Genomic DNA, 12869 nt, shown 5'->3' on the forward strand with positions numbered 1-12869 from the left:
TTCCGCGCAAAATATGCGGGGCTTTGCATGATTTCATAATCCCCGCATTTTTGTTGCAAAAAAACTCCCGTAATATATCTTAGCAGGAAGTTGGAAAATGTTGCGTTTTACTTCCATTGACATATACAGGCCAAAAGTTTGGACACACCTTCTCATTCAATGCGTTTCCTTTTTATTTTCGTGACTATTTACATTGTAGATTCTCACTGAAGGCATCAAAACTATGAATGAACACATATGGAATTATGTACTTAACAGAAAAGTGTGAAATAACTGAAAACATGTCTTATATTTTAGATTCTTCATAGTAGCCACCCTTTGCTTTTTTATTAATTAGGGAAATAATTCCACTAATTAACCCTGACAAAGCACACCTGTGAAGGTAAAACCATTTCAGGTGACTACCTCATGAAGCTCATTGAGAGAACACCAAGGGTTTGCAGAGTTATCAAAAACAGCAAAGGGTGGCTACTTTGAAGAATCTAAAATATAAAATTCATAGTTTTGATGCCTTCAGTGAGAATCTACAATGTAAATAGTCATGAAAATAAAGAAACACATTGAATGAGAAGGTGTGTCCAAACTTTTGGCCTGTACTGTATATAATCGACCAATAGACCCCGTTGCTGTGGACGGAGACCAGTGAAGGATATTAGAAGTCACTTTTCCGGTGATCTCTAGCGTTACTGAGCAGCCTCCAACTGAGAGAGACAACGTAGATGTGACGTGAGCAACCTGTCTGAAAGTGTGAAGTCTTCTGGTAGCTGTGCCGAGAGAAATCTCAATCATTCCCAATCTTACAGAGACGGAGAGCGTAGGTATATGTAAGGAGATAACATAGGCACAGGCTAATTACTGATCACTAACATGCTAGTTAACATTAGTCATTAAACCTAAACAGCTAATGGAAGTCCAAACTGCCTGAGAGCTTCTCCTGTACTATACGGTAATTCCTCTACTGTGCGACAGTAAGTCTCGTGGTTATGACAACAATCGTTAGCCTATTTTTATAAAAGCGTCTGCTACGGAGCCATAACGTGAGGTACAAGGTAATGGAGCCTTTTATACATTGTCGTGTTTCTTTAGAAATAAACAACGGACAAATAGAGTCTTTAAACTCTTCAGATGTAAAGTTATTCTCTGTCAAAGTGACGGCAAAAATCGGAGGTTCAAGTTCTGAAGCGAAGCTTACCCCCTTGTTTACTTCACACAAGAGCAGCCATTTTCCCCTGTTGCCATGGGAACGTTCCCGCAATTTCATCGCATAAAATTGCATAAATATCATATATAGCATATACCATCGCATTTTTTAAGAAAACGTGCCGCATAATCAAGGATTTTTGCCCCGCAACAATCACAAAAAAACTCTGCATTTTTCTGGAAGGACTGGTTAACACGGACTAAATCCTAGTTTTAGATAGGTGTACCTAAAATAACAAACCTCATTGGCTCTTACCAGTGTATCTGTGTGTACTTCGTCCACAGCAATCTCCACCAATCGGTCCCAAAACCTCCCAGTTAGAGAGGAAATGCCCTAAATATATTCTTTGTAAATCTTTACAATCATTCCCTTAAAGAACCGAGCAGACCTGCCTTTTTGCTCCATCTTCATAACTTGACATTTTCAGCGTTTAGCTCGCTAGCTGGGAACGGGATCAGCCCAATAGTCCCACAGCCCTATGTTCCCACAGCCCAATAGTCCCACAGCCCTATGTTCCCACAGCCCTATGTTCCCACAGCCCTATGTTCCTACAGCCCTATGTTCCCACAGCCCTATGTTCCTACAGCCCTATGTTCCCACAGCCCTATGGTCCCACAGCCCTATGTTCCCACAGCCCTATGTTCCCACAGCCCTATGTTCCCACAGCCCTATGTTCCCACAGCCCTATGTTCCCACAGCCCAATGGTCCCACAGCCCTATGTTCCCACAGCCCTATGTTCCCACAGCCCTATGGTCCCACAGCCCCTATGTTCCCACAGCCCTATGTTCCCCACAGCCCTGCCCCTCCAGCCCTATGTTCCCACAGCCCTATGTTCCCACAGCCCTATGGTCCCACAGCCCTATGGTCCCACAGCCCTATGTTCCCACAGCCCTATGGTCCCACAGCCCTATGGTCCCACAGCCCTATGGTCCCACAGCCCTATGTTCCCACAGCCCAATGGTCCCACAGCCCTATGGTCCCACAGCCCTATGGTCCCACAGCCCTATGTTCCCACAGCCCTATGGTCCCACAGCCCTATGGTCCCACAGCCCTATGTTCCCACAGCCCTATGGTCCCACAGCCCTATGTTCCCACAGCCCTATGGTCCCACAGCCCTATGGTCCCACAGCCCTATGGTCCCACAGCCCTATGTTCCCACAGCCCTATGGTCCCACAGCCCTATGGTCCCACAGCCCTATGGTCCCACAGCCCTATGTTCCCACAGCCCTATGGTCCCACAGCCCTATGGTCCCACAGCCCTATGTTCCCACAGCCCTATGGTCCCACAGCCCTATGGTCCCACAGCCCTATGTTCCCACATTTCTAGGACATTTTCAAAATTAGGTCTTGTGTTCCCACATTTCTAAGATTTCCCTTCAATTTAAGCCCTCTCCTCCCACAACAATTTAGGGTTAGGGGATAAAATCTGATACAAATTTATGAAAAAGGAAATGTGGGAACATAGGCACGCTCCCAAAGACGGAGTGAGGCACAACATTAACATCGTTAAATGTTTGCTGTCCAGCTGCCAGTTGGACCTCTCCACTCTGTCCAAGGAGCAAACTCATCACCTGGAGCTGGCCCTCGAGGAGTCCCGGGGCTACGTGGTGCTGCTGGTCACGCTGACCGCCTCGGCGCACGTCTCCATCGCCGACCTGTCCGTCACACCGCTGGACGACCCGCTAGAGCGCCGGGAGATACTCAAGCGATACGTGAGCAGCACTCTTAAAGCGCCCATATTCTGCTCATTTTCAGGTTCATCATTGTATTTTAAGGTTGTACCAGAATAGGTTTACATGGTTTAATTGTCAAACAAACACCATATTTTTGTTGTACTGCACATTGCTGCAGCTCCTCTTTTCACCCTGTGTTCAGGTCTCTGTTTTAGCTACAGAGTGAGACCTCTTTTCTTCTTCTTCTTCTTCTTCTGTACTATCTTTGATTGCACTCGCACATGCTCAGTAGCTCAGATCGTAGATCATGTCAGCTAGCTCCATAGACAGTAAAAGAAAGGCTGTTTCTCCAACTTCAGTCAGTTCCAAGGCAGGATCAGCTGGGAGACTTCTTCTAAACCAGGGCGCACATGGAAGCAGTTCTTTTGGAGACCAGTGTGTGTCGTAGCAGTGCTTTGCTATTGAGAACGAGGTAGCATGCTAGCGTTGGCATTAGCGTTAGCATGCTAACGGTTGCGGTTAGCCAGCTCATTTCGGCTAGTGACGTAGAAAGCCGTGCAGATCTTGACCAGCTCACCAGGAGACTGAAGGCAGGACACATTCAGAAACCAGATCTCACTCAGAACACCATGGATGGATTTATTCAAAGTCTGTATGTGTGTGGAAGCACCAGAGACACAAAATAACACCCCAAATCACCAGAAAAAGTGATTTTTTTTTTCATAATATGGGCACTTTAATGCTTCTGATGATTTCTAACCAATAAAACACAGGCTGGATCCAAAGGAATATCCACTGATATTCACTCGCAGCGTGACTGACTTCCTGTTTGGTTGTCTCCAGGGTGTGATGAAGTCGTTCTCTAACTGGAGAGACGTGGGCATCGTGCAGGTGAAGGTGATGAGAGCCGAAGGACTCATGGCTGCCGACGTTACCGGTAATCAAAAATATCCTCATCATACATCCTGTATTCTGTAGACCAGTGGTTCTCAAATGGGGGTACGTGTCCCCCTAGAGGTACTCTGGAGGACTGCAGGGGGTACGTGTCCCCCTAGGGGTACTCTGGAGGACTGCAGGGGGTATGTGTCCCCCTAGGGGTACACTGGAGGACTGCAGGGGGTATGTGTCCCCCTAGGGGTACACTGGAGGACTGCAGGGGGTACGTGTCCCCCTAGGGGTACTCTGGAGGACTGCAGGGGGTACTTGTCCAACTAGGGGTACTCTGGAGGACTGCAGGGGATACGTGTCCCCCTAGGGGTACTCTGGAGGGCTGCAGTGGGTACGTGTCCCCTAGGGGTACTCTGGAGGACTGCAGGGGGTACGTGTCCCCCTAGAGGTACTCTGGAGGACTGCAGGGGGTACGTGACTTTTTCTGTAAGTCAGTAAGTAGGCTGTGGTTACTTCTACTTCGCTTTTTTCAAAGTTTTTGTCGCTGTTTTTGAAGTTTGTCACCTTTTCTTGAAGGTGTTGTCGCTTGTTTTGACCTCTTCTATCCTTTCGTCCTGACTTTTTCTACTGTCTTTTCTTCTTCGAAGTTTTTGTGTCTTTTTTTCAAAGTTTTTGTCACTTTTTTGAGGTTTGTCGCCTATTTGAATTGTTTCAGTTGCCTTCCTTCTTTCTACTGTTTGTTTTTCAAAGTTTTTGTTACTATTATCGACCTATTCTTTCCTTACTTCCTTCTTTCTACCGTCTATTTCCAAGGTTTTGTCATTTAAAAAAAAAAGTTTTGTCGCCTTTTTTACATCATCATTTAAATGTTTTCCAGGTCCAAGGCTGTTGTTTAGTAAATCTAACGCTGACAGCGCTGTATTCTTCCTCTTTATAGAGACTTTTTTTTTTTTTTTCTACCAGAAATTATTCAAGCTGGTAACATTACGTTAGGGGGTACATGGCTTAAAAAAAAACTGTTCAAAGGGGGGAACATTATTGAAAAAAGCTTGAGAACTAGTGCTGTAGACTATACCTGCAGTGATCAGTTGTACAGCAGCTGTGTAATGTAATGTGAATGTCTTCGTAGGAAAGAGCGATCCCTTCTGTGTGTTGGAGCTGAATAACGACCGGCTGCAGACTCATACGGTTTACAAGAACCTGAATCCCGAGTGGAACAAAGTCTTCACCTTGTGAGTGACCATCTGTCCACATTTATAAAACAGAAATACCATGTCTTCTTCTGGGCTTTCTTCCAGAGGTTTAGCTCAGTTGCTATTTCACTTTGGTATTGCTAATGCTTGATATTACCTGGAACTTTACTGAAATGATTATTTTAAATTTTAGTTTTTAAATGGGTCTGCTTCTGATTCGCAGTGGTGGGAAGTACTCAAATTTACTCAAGTACTGTACTTAACCCTCATGTCCTCCTTAAAAAAACTTACTCTGGACACCTTCGAGGCAAAAATGTCCACGCACACAAAAACTGTTATTAAATCATCATATATCAATATATATATATATCATATATATATACATATACAGTATCAATCTGCTTTTGTTTTCATAAATCACTTAAACAACTTCTAACCTAATCAAAACTACGAGACATTCAATCATTTTCAGGATTTTAACTCTTTAAATGCCAGTTTATTTATTTGAAGTATTTCATTTTTTATTACAAAAAAAACACAAACAATTATTATTTTTTCCATATAATGAATAACATGTAGATTATTTCTGTTTATAATTTAATGTCGGCCTAACAATATTTCTGTTTACATATTCTGGTATGTTTTGCACATTCAGGAGGTGCCATGTGCTCAGTGCTGTATAGTTTTATGCATTCAATTTATTTAGTATTAGAGCACTGCAGAATGTTTAGTTTTTGAAGCTTGAAAAGCTATGAATTAAATATCCTACATGGCTTTAATAGAAACATGTATTTGATGCATCGTGATGCATCGAGATGTCGATGTCGAATCGGGAGATCAGCGAAGATTCACACCTCTAATGGCTCCACACATATAGACCCTTTATTCCTCCTCTCTGTGTCACGTTTTCTATTTCCTCAGCAACGTTAAAGACATTCACTCGGTGCTGGAGGTGACGGTGTTTGACGAGGACAGAGACCGGAGCGCTGACTTCCTGGGGAAAGTGGCCATCCCGTTGTTACATGTGAGTGTGATAGAGGAAAAACACATCTAAGGTGTGTAGAAATATCCTAATACGGGTTGTAAAGGTCTTAAGTAGACGGGTCAGATTGCATTGTCCTGGAAATAAAGTCTTAGTTTGAAATAGGGGTGTGCAAAAAAAACGATTCACATTCGTATCGCGATTCAACCTCTACCCATTCAAAATCGATTCATATTTTAAATTTATTTATTTATTTATTGCATGTCTACTGCAATCACATGGCAAAAGTAACTACATTTACATAATGTGAATTGTTTTTTTAATTGGTTGTGAATTGAAAATCGGTTTTGAATTGAATCTTGAGCCTAAAAATCAATATCGAATCGTGACATTTTCTGAATCGTGCACCCCTAGTTTGAAACCTGTCGACACTTAAAGGGAAGTTTGGTTATAAGCTTCTTCTCCATAGTCAGTGTGTTATAGCTTCAGTAGATGGCAGTCGGAACGCCCTCAGTTTGGAGAAGCAGGAGGAGTACTGACTGAACTGAAGCCGTTATTTCTGCTCTCTTTAAAGGAACACGCCGACTTATTGGGAATTTAGCTTATTCACCGTAACCCCCAGAGTAAGACAAGTCTATACATACCCTTCTCATCTCTGTGTGTGTTGTAAAGCTGTCTGACGGCTCCAGCGGCATCAGCCCATCACAGAACAGGCAGGTGAATGGTTCCAGTAATCCTACTGCTCCGAATAAGTGACAAAATAACACCAACATGTTCCTATTTACATGTTGTGATTTGTAGAGTCACAGCGTGTACAAAACACAACGTAACATGAGACACAGCCGTCTTCTAACCGTAAACAAACCGGGAACTATATTCTCAGGCGGAAGAATATAGTACTTGGGCGGAGTGATATGCTCGCAGCAAGCCTGTCTGAGAATATAGTTCCCGGTTTGTTTACAGATAGCAGATGGCTGTGTCTCATGTTACGTTGTTTTTTGTACACGCTGTGACTCTACAAATCACAACATGTAAACAGGAACATGTTGGCGTTATTTTGTCACTTTTGTCACAATTCGGAGCAGTAGGCTAGTTGGAACCAGTTACCTGCAGGATCTGTGCTGGGCTAAGCTAATGCTGGAACCATCAGACAGCTTTACAACACGCACGGAGATGAGAAGGATATGTATCGACTTGTCTTACTCTGGGGGTTAGCGTGAATAAGCTAAAGTCCCAATAAGTCGGCGTATTCCTTTAAAGCCACCAGACTCCTTTGACAAAAACATTAATTTTAACTCGCAGGACACAGGAGTTGCTGCTCTACTGCTGCCTCCGTTGCTTAGTTGGTTATTTAGTTTTGTTATTTCCTAACCCTTTAAAACCCCAAAGTCACACAATAACACTAACTAACCGATGGAGGCAGCAGTAGAGCAGCAACTCCTGTGTCCTGCGAGGTAAAATGACTTGATTTTATCAAAGGAGTCTGGTGGCCTAACTCTAACCTTTACCCTAAATACTTACCCCTACTTACTTCCAAAAAAATTTACCTTATTAGATTACTAACAATTTTCCAAAATACAGAACAGTCCTCATTAACTTACTCGAAAGATTGACCTTATTAGCCCACATCTTACTACTTAGTTCATTACTGGACTCCTTAATTAGTGTCTTTATCTTAGGTTGCTTAACTACCTCCAACAATTTAGCTAATACAGGCCCTGAACTGATCCTTTAACCTAACTTACCTACTTACTTGTCCAAAACCTAGCCCTGTTATAGTCTCTGGTGGCTTTGAAGAGAGCAGAGATAACAGCTTCAGTTCCCTGTTGTAAAGGGCTGTCTGACAGCCAGGTGAAGCGCTGAAAATACTCTAAATATAGTGTCCACTTAAACTGATATAGATGTTTTTAGGGGTCTAAAATGCGTTTAAGCTGCTGCCCCCCACATTGCTTATCTTCCATGTAGTTACTCCTGCCTGCTTCTCTAAACTGGAGGTGTGCCGAGCGTCATCTACTGTAGCTAACACGCTGACTATGGAGAAGAAGCTCCTACAAACACACTTCAAAACATCCGAACTATCCCTTTTAAGTGTTTAATCCAAACTGTAACCATGTTTTTATATTTCTGTCAGATCCGTAACGGTGAGCAGAAGAGCTACGTGTTGAAAAATAAGGAGCTGACAGGACCGACTAAAGGAGTCATCTACCTGGAGATAGATGTCATCTACAACACTGTGAGTGCCCGTACCAAAGGTTTAACAATATATGTATGTTTGTTCAATTGTGAGATGTGTCCAGAGAGGATGAAAGACATGTTATAGTACGATAATATGTGGATGTACTGTACCTGTTTAAAAAAATGTGTTCAACCTAAAAGTAAGGAATGCCCGATAACTGCACTGGTGGAGCTATGTGTCTGTCCTTGTCTTATGTGTGTGTATTTTGTTATTTTTGTCAAGAAATTATAGTTTAGTATTGTCTAGTTTAGTATAGTCACAGCGTGTACAAATAACAAGGTCACATGACACACAGACATCTTCTAACCGTATACATACTGGGAACTATATTCTCAGAAGGCCGAAGCACTGCTCCTCTCTGCTACTTGGGCGGAGTGATTTGCTCGCAGCACCTGAGAATCCCCGTGGTGAGGAGCAGAGATCAACAACTGGGCTTTTCAGGTGCTGCGCTAATCACTCCGCAGTAGCAGTGCTTCGCCTTCTGAGAATATAGTTCCCAGTATGTATACGGTTAGAAGATGGTTGTGTGTCATGTGACCTTGTTATTAGTACACGCTGTAACTCTACAAATCACAACATGTAAATAGGAACATGTTGGCGTTATTTTGTCACTTATTGGGAGCTGTAGGCTAGATGGAGCCGGTTACCTCCAGGATCTGTGCTAAGCTAGGCTAGATGGAGCCGGTTACCTCCAGGATCTGTGCTAAGCTAGGCTAGATGGAGCCGGTTACCTTCAGGATCTGTGCTAAGCTAGGCTAGATGGAGCCGGTTACCTCCAGGATCTGTGCTAAGCTAGGCTAGATGGAGCCGGTTACCTCCAGGATCTGTGCTAAGCTAGGCTAGTTGGACCCGGTTACCTCCAGGATCTGTGCTAAGCTAGGCTAGATGGACCCGGTTACCTCCAGGATCTGTGCTAAGCTAGGCTAGATGGACCCGGTTACCTCCAGGATCTGTGCTAAGCTAGGCTAGATGGAGCTGGTTACCTCCAGGATCTGTGCTAAGCTAGGCTAGATGGAGCCGGTTACCTCCAGGATCTGTGCTAAGCTAGGCTAGATGGAGCCGGTTACCTCCAGGATCTGTGCTAAGCTAGGCTAGATGGAGCCGGTTACCTCCAGGATCTGTGCTAAGCTAGGCTAGATGGAGCCGGTTACCTCCAGGATCTGTGCTAAGCTAGGCTAGATGGAGCTGGTTACCTCCAGGATCTGTGCTAAGCTAGGCTAGATGGAGCTGGTTACCTCCAGGATCTGTGCTAAGCTAGGCTAGATGGAGCCGGTTACCTCCAGGGTCTGTGCTAAGCTAGGCTAGATGGAGCCGGTTACCTCCAGGATCTGTGCTAAGCTAGGCTAGCGGTGGGTGCATCAGACAGACAGAGTTACAGCACGCACGGAGATGAGAAGGGTATGTATGGACCTATCTAACTCTGGGGGACACGGTGAACAAGACAAAGTCCCAATAAGTCTGCGTGCTCCTTTAAGTAGTACTATAGAATTTTAGTATTTCCATGTTCTGCTACTTTATACTTGTACTCCTCTACATCTCAGAGGTAAGTATTGTAGTTTTTACTCCACTACATTTGTAGGACAGCTTTAAAACGTTTTTGGATGACAGTTTTTCATCCCCTTCCTGTCCTAAATCATTATATAATGTATCAAAGGAACATGTGAAAGAAGTTTCTGGTATAGATGAATCTACAGAGAATTATCAGCTGAATCTGCAGCTACTTTTCTTTGCAGATGACAGCGTTTCCTCCCCTTCCTGTCAAATAAAAACCACGTATCTCCAGATTTGGTGATGTTGAAGGTTGTTGATAAACTGAAGGGTGACGTCTTCCTTTTATGTGTTGAGAAACTTCTCCTCGTCCTTAAGCTAAATAAAGTCTTTAAGAAGCCTCTTGGATCAGCTGTAAAATGCATCGTCACACAGCTGAAAACAGGGGCTGTTTGTCTGACACCATGAAAAGTTGAGTCTGTAATACGTGTCTTTGTCTTTGTGTGTTTTCCTCTTCAGTTTAAAGCTGCTTTAAAGACTGTTGTCCCTGCAGAGCAGAAATACATCGAGGAAGAACCAAAAGTGTCCAAGCAGGTATGTTTATGTGCATTATTATTATTATTATTAAAGTAAATCATCAGCTACCTCGCGCAAAAGAGACAAGAGAAAGGTTTCTGTGATATTTTAGTCTCTCTCATTGGTTCCTACCATTGACTGTATAATGTTAATGGACAGAGCATGTATGACGTCACCCATTATAAGATAAGATATACTTTATTGTCCCCGAAGGGAACTTTGTTTTGGACTCTGTCCATTCTGCAGCGTTACAAAGACAACACCAAATACAGAAAAGACAACACAAATACAAGTATCTCTCAGCACATACTCTCATGCAACACAAACATGCTTCCATATCCATATAATAAGCACATTAACTACTCCTTTCATTGGCACTTCCCATTAAACAACCCCAAAGACTGTATTCTCCGCAATAAGTGTGGCACAGCCCTTGCACAGTACGATATTGCACAGGTAACATATTGCCCAAACCCCAATAGCCTACATATCGCACAAATTCCACAATGCACTGACAATGCCCACCCTCGATAGACTACGTATTGGACAAATGACATAACGATAGGGTTGGGTATCGTTTGTTTTTTTTCGATTCCGGTGCTAAATCGATACTTTTAAAACGGTGCCGGTGCCTAAACGGTGCCTGAACCGGTACGTTTCAATAAAGTTAAAAAAAAAAACAAGAAGAAAAAAAATAAGGGTAGTAAACAGTCAGTGACTTGTTTATTGCTAAGGACATGGTCAAAATTAAAGATTTAATAATAATGTAATAACTATAACTATAACAATAACTTATTTCACCAGTAAATTGCTGTTGAACCCCAGATGGGAAAAGAGTATTTTACAATTACTGTGAATGCACCACGAGGCTACCTGTTTTAAGTGAACGCACCGTCTGTGTTGTTTAATTCCGACGACGGCAGCTGCAAGTGAACGCACCGTCTGTGTTGTTTAATTCCGACGACGGCAGCTGCAAGTGAACGCACCGTCTGTGTTGTTTAATTCCGACCATATAAACATAGTACTACTAGTACTACTACTGTATATCTAACGGCAGCTGCTGCTGTGCTGTAGAGCAGACTGTTACATCACGCTGTTGAAGTCCTCCACAGTGAAATACAGTCACACTTTACACTGTTTAACGTTAGCTGTCAGCATTTTACCGGTGTTTAATCCAGCTGCTAGCTAAAGGTAGGCTAACGTTACATGCTGTCAGGTGTAGTGTAAAGTCAAGCACCGAAATGAGGCACCGAAACTTTCGTTCTTATTCGGTCTCGTTACTACCGTTTACGTCGGCACCAACCCTACATAACGCACAACCGAATAGCCTACGTATTGCGCAACTAACCTATTGCACAATCCACAATAGCCTAAGGTATTGCACAATGACATTGGTTTGTGGAGATCTGCTATGAGTCGTCGAGTTCGCCGTTACGGTCGCAGCCGTCCTGGTTGCGGATGTGAGGATTTTAGACGAGAGGGAGGAGAGAGGGAGGAGAGAGGGAGGAGAGAGGGAGGAGCCATAGGCTGTTGTGCGCCATCTGACTGTGGCGTTAGCTGAGAAGGTGCATGGTCAACGGGAAGACAACGCAAGGGTTAACCGAATCAGAATCAGTTCCCTGATCTGTGTTTTAAGAGACATGACACTAAACGTGAAGATATAGAACTTCACCAGATTTATATTTATGTAGTATTCCTAAATATAACTCATTATAAATGTGTTCTTTGTCTCTTTCAGTTGCTCCAGCAGAACTTTAACCGTGTGAAGAGGTGCATCATGGTCCTGATCAGCTACGGGACGTTTATCAACAGCTGCTTCGAGTGGGAGTCTGCGCAGAGAAGCATCGTCTCCTTTGTGGTATGAGACGCCATCAACAGAGGACACACACACACACACAACACACACACACAGACAGACAGACAGACAGACACACAAACACACTCACACTCACTCACACACAGACACAGACAGACAGACAGACACTCACTCACTCACTCACTCACACACAGACACACACACACAAACACACACACAAACACACTCACTCACACAAACACACACATACACACTCACTCACACACACAGACACACACAGACACACACACACAGACACACACACACACACAGACACACACACACACTCACTCACTCACTCACACACACACACAGACACACACACACACACTCACTCCACTCCTCCACACACACACACAAACACACACACAAACACACTCACTCACACAAACACACACATACACACTCACTCACACACACAGACAACACACAGACACACACACACACACACACACACGAACACACTCACTCCACACAAACACACACGAACACAAACACAGATACAAACACACACGAACACAAACACAGATACAAACACACACACACACAGACACACACACACAAACACACAGAACACACAAACACACACACGAGCCAAACACACACACGAAGCACACACCACGAACGACACAAACACAGATACAAACACACACGAACACGCCACACACAGACACGAACACAAACACAGATACAAACAACACACACGAACACACACACACAACGAACACAAACACAGATACAAACACACACTCATACTCATACTCGCACTCCACTCA

General features: G+C 43.7%; 1 protein-coding gene across 2 annotated transcripts in view; it reads left to right on the forward strand.

Moving 5' to 3' along the window:
- mctp1b (multiple C2 domains, transmembrane 1b) overlaps positions 1 to 12102 on the forward strand; it is a 99823-nt gene extending 87721 nt beyond the window's left edge. For both annotated transcript variants that reach the window (XM_039779213.1, XM_039779214.1), the window contains 7 exons: positions 2728 to 2914; positions 3719 to 3812; positions 4893 to 4995; positions 5878 to 5980; positions 8070 to 8171; positions 10182 to 10256; positions 11977 to 12102. In XM_039779213.1, the coding sequence (XP_039635147.1) occupies positions 2728 to 2914; positions 3719 to 3812; positions 4893 to 4995; positions 5878 to 5980; positions 8070 to 8171; positions 10182 to 10256; positions 11977 to 12102 (790 nt within the window). The remainder of the gene's footprint in view (positions 1 to 2727; positions 2915 to 3718; positions 3813 to 4892; positions 4996 to 5877; positions 5981 to 8069; positions 8172 to 10181; positions 10257 to 11976) is intronic.
- The last annotated feature ends 767 nt before the right edge of the window (positions 12103 to 12869 follow it).

The sequence above is a fragment of the Perca fluviatilis genome, chromosome 17 (assembly GCF_010015445.1).
Source record: "Perca fluviatilis chromosome 17, GENO_Pfluv_1.0, whole genome shotgun sequence".
Classification (NCBI taxonomy): Eukaryota; Metazoa; Chordata; class Actinopteri; order Perciformes; family Percidae; genus Perca; species Perca fluviatilis.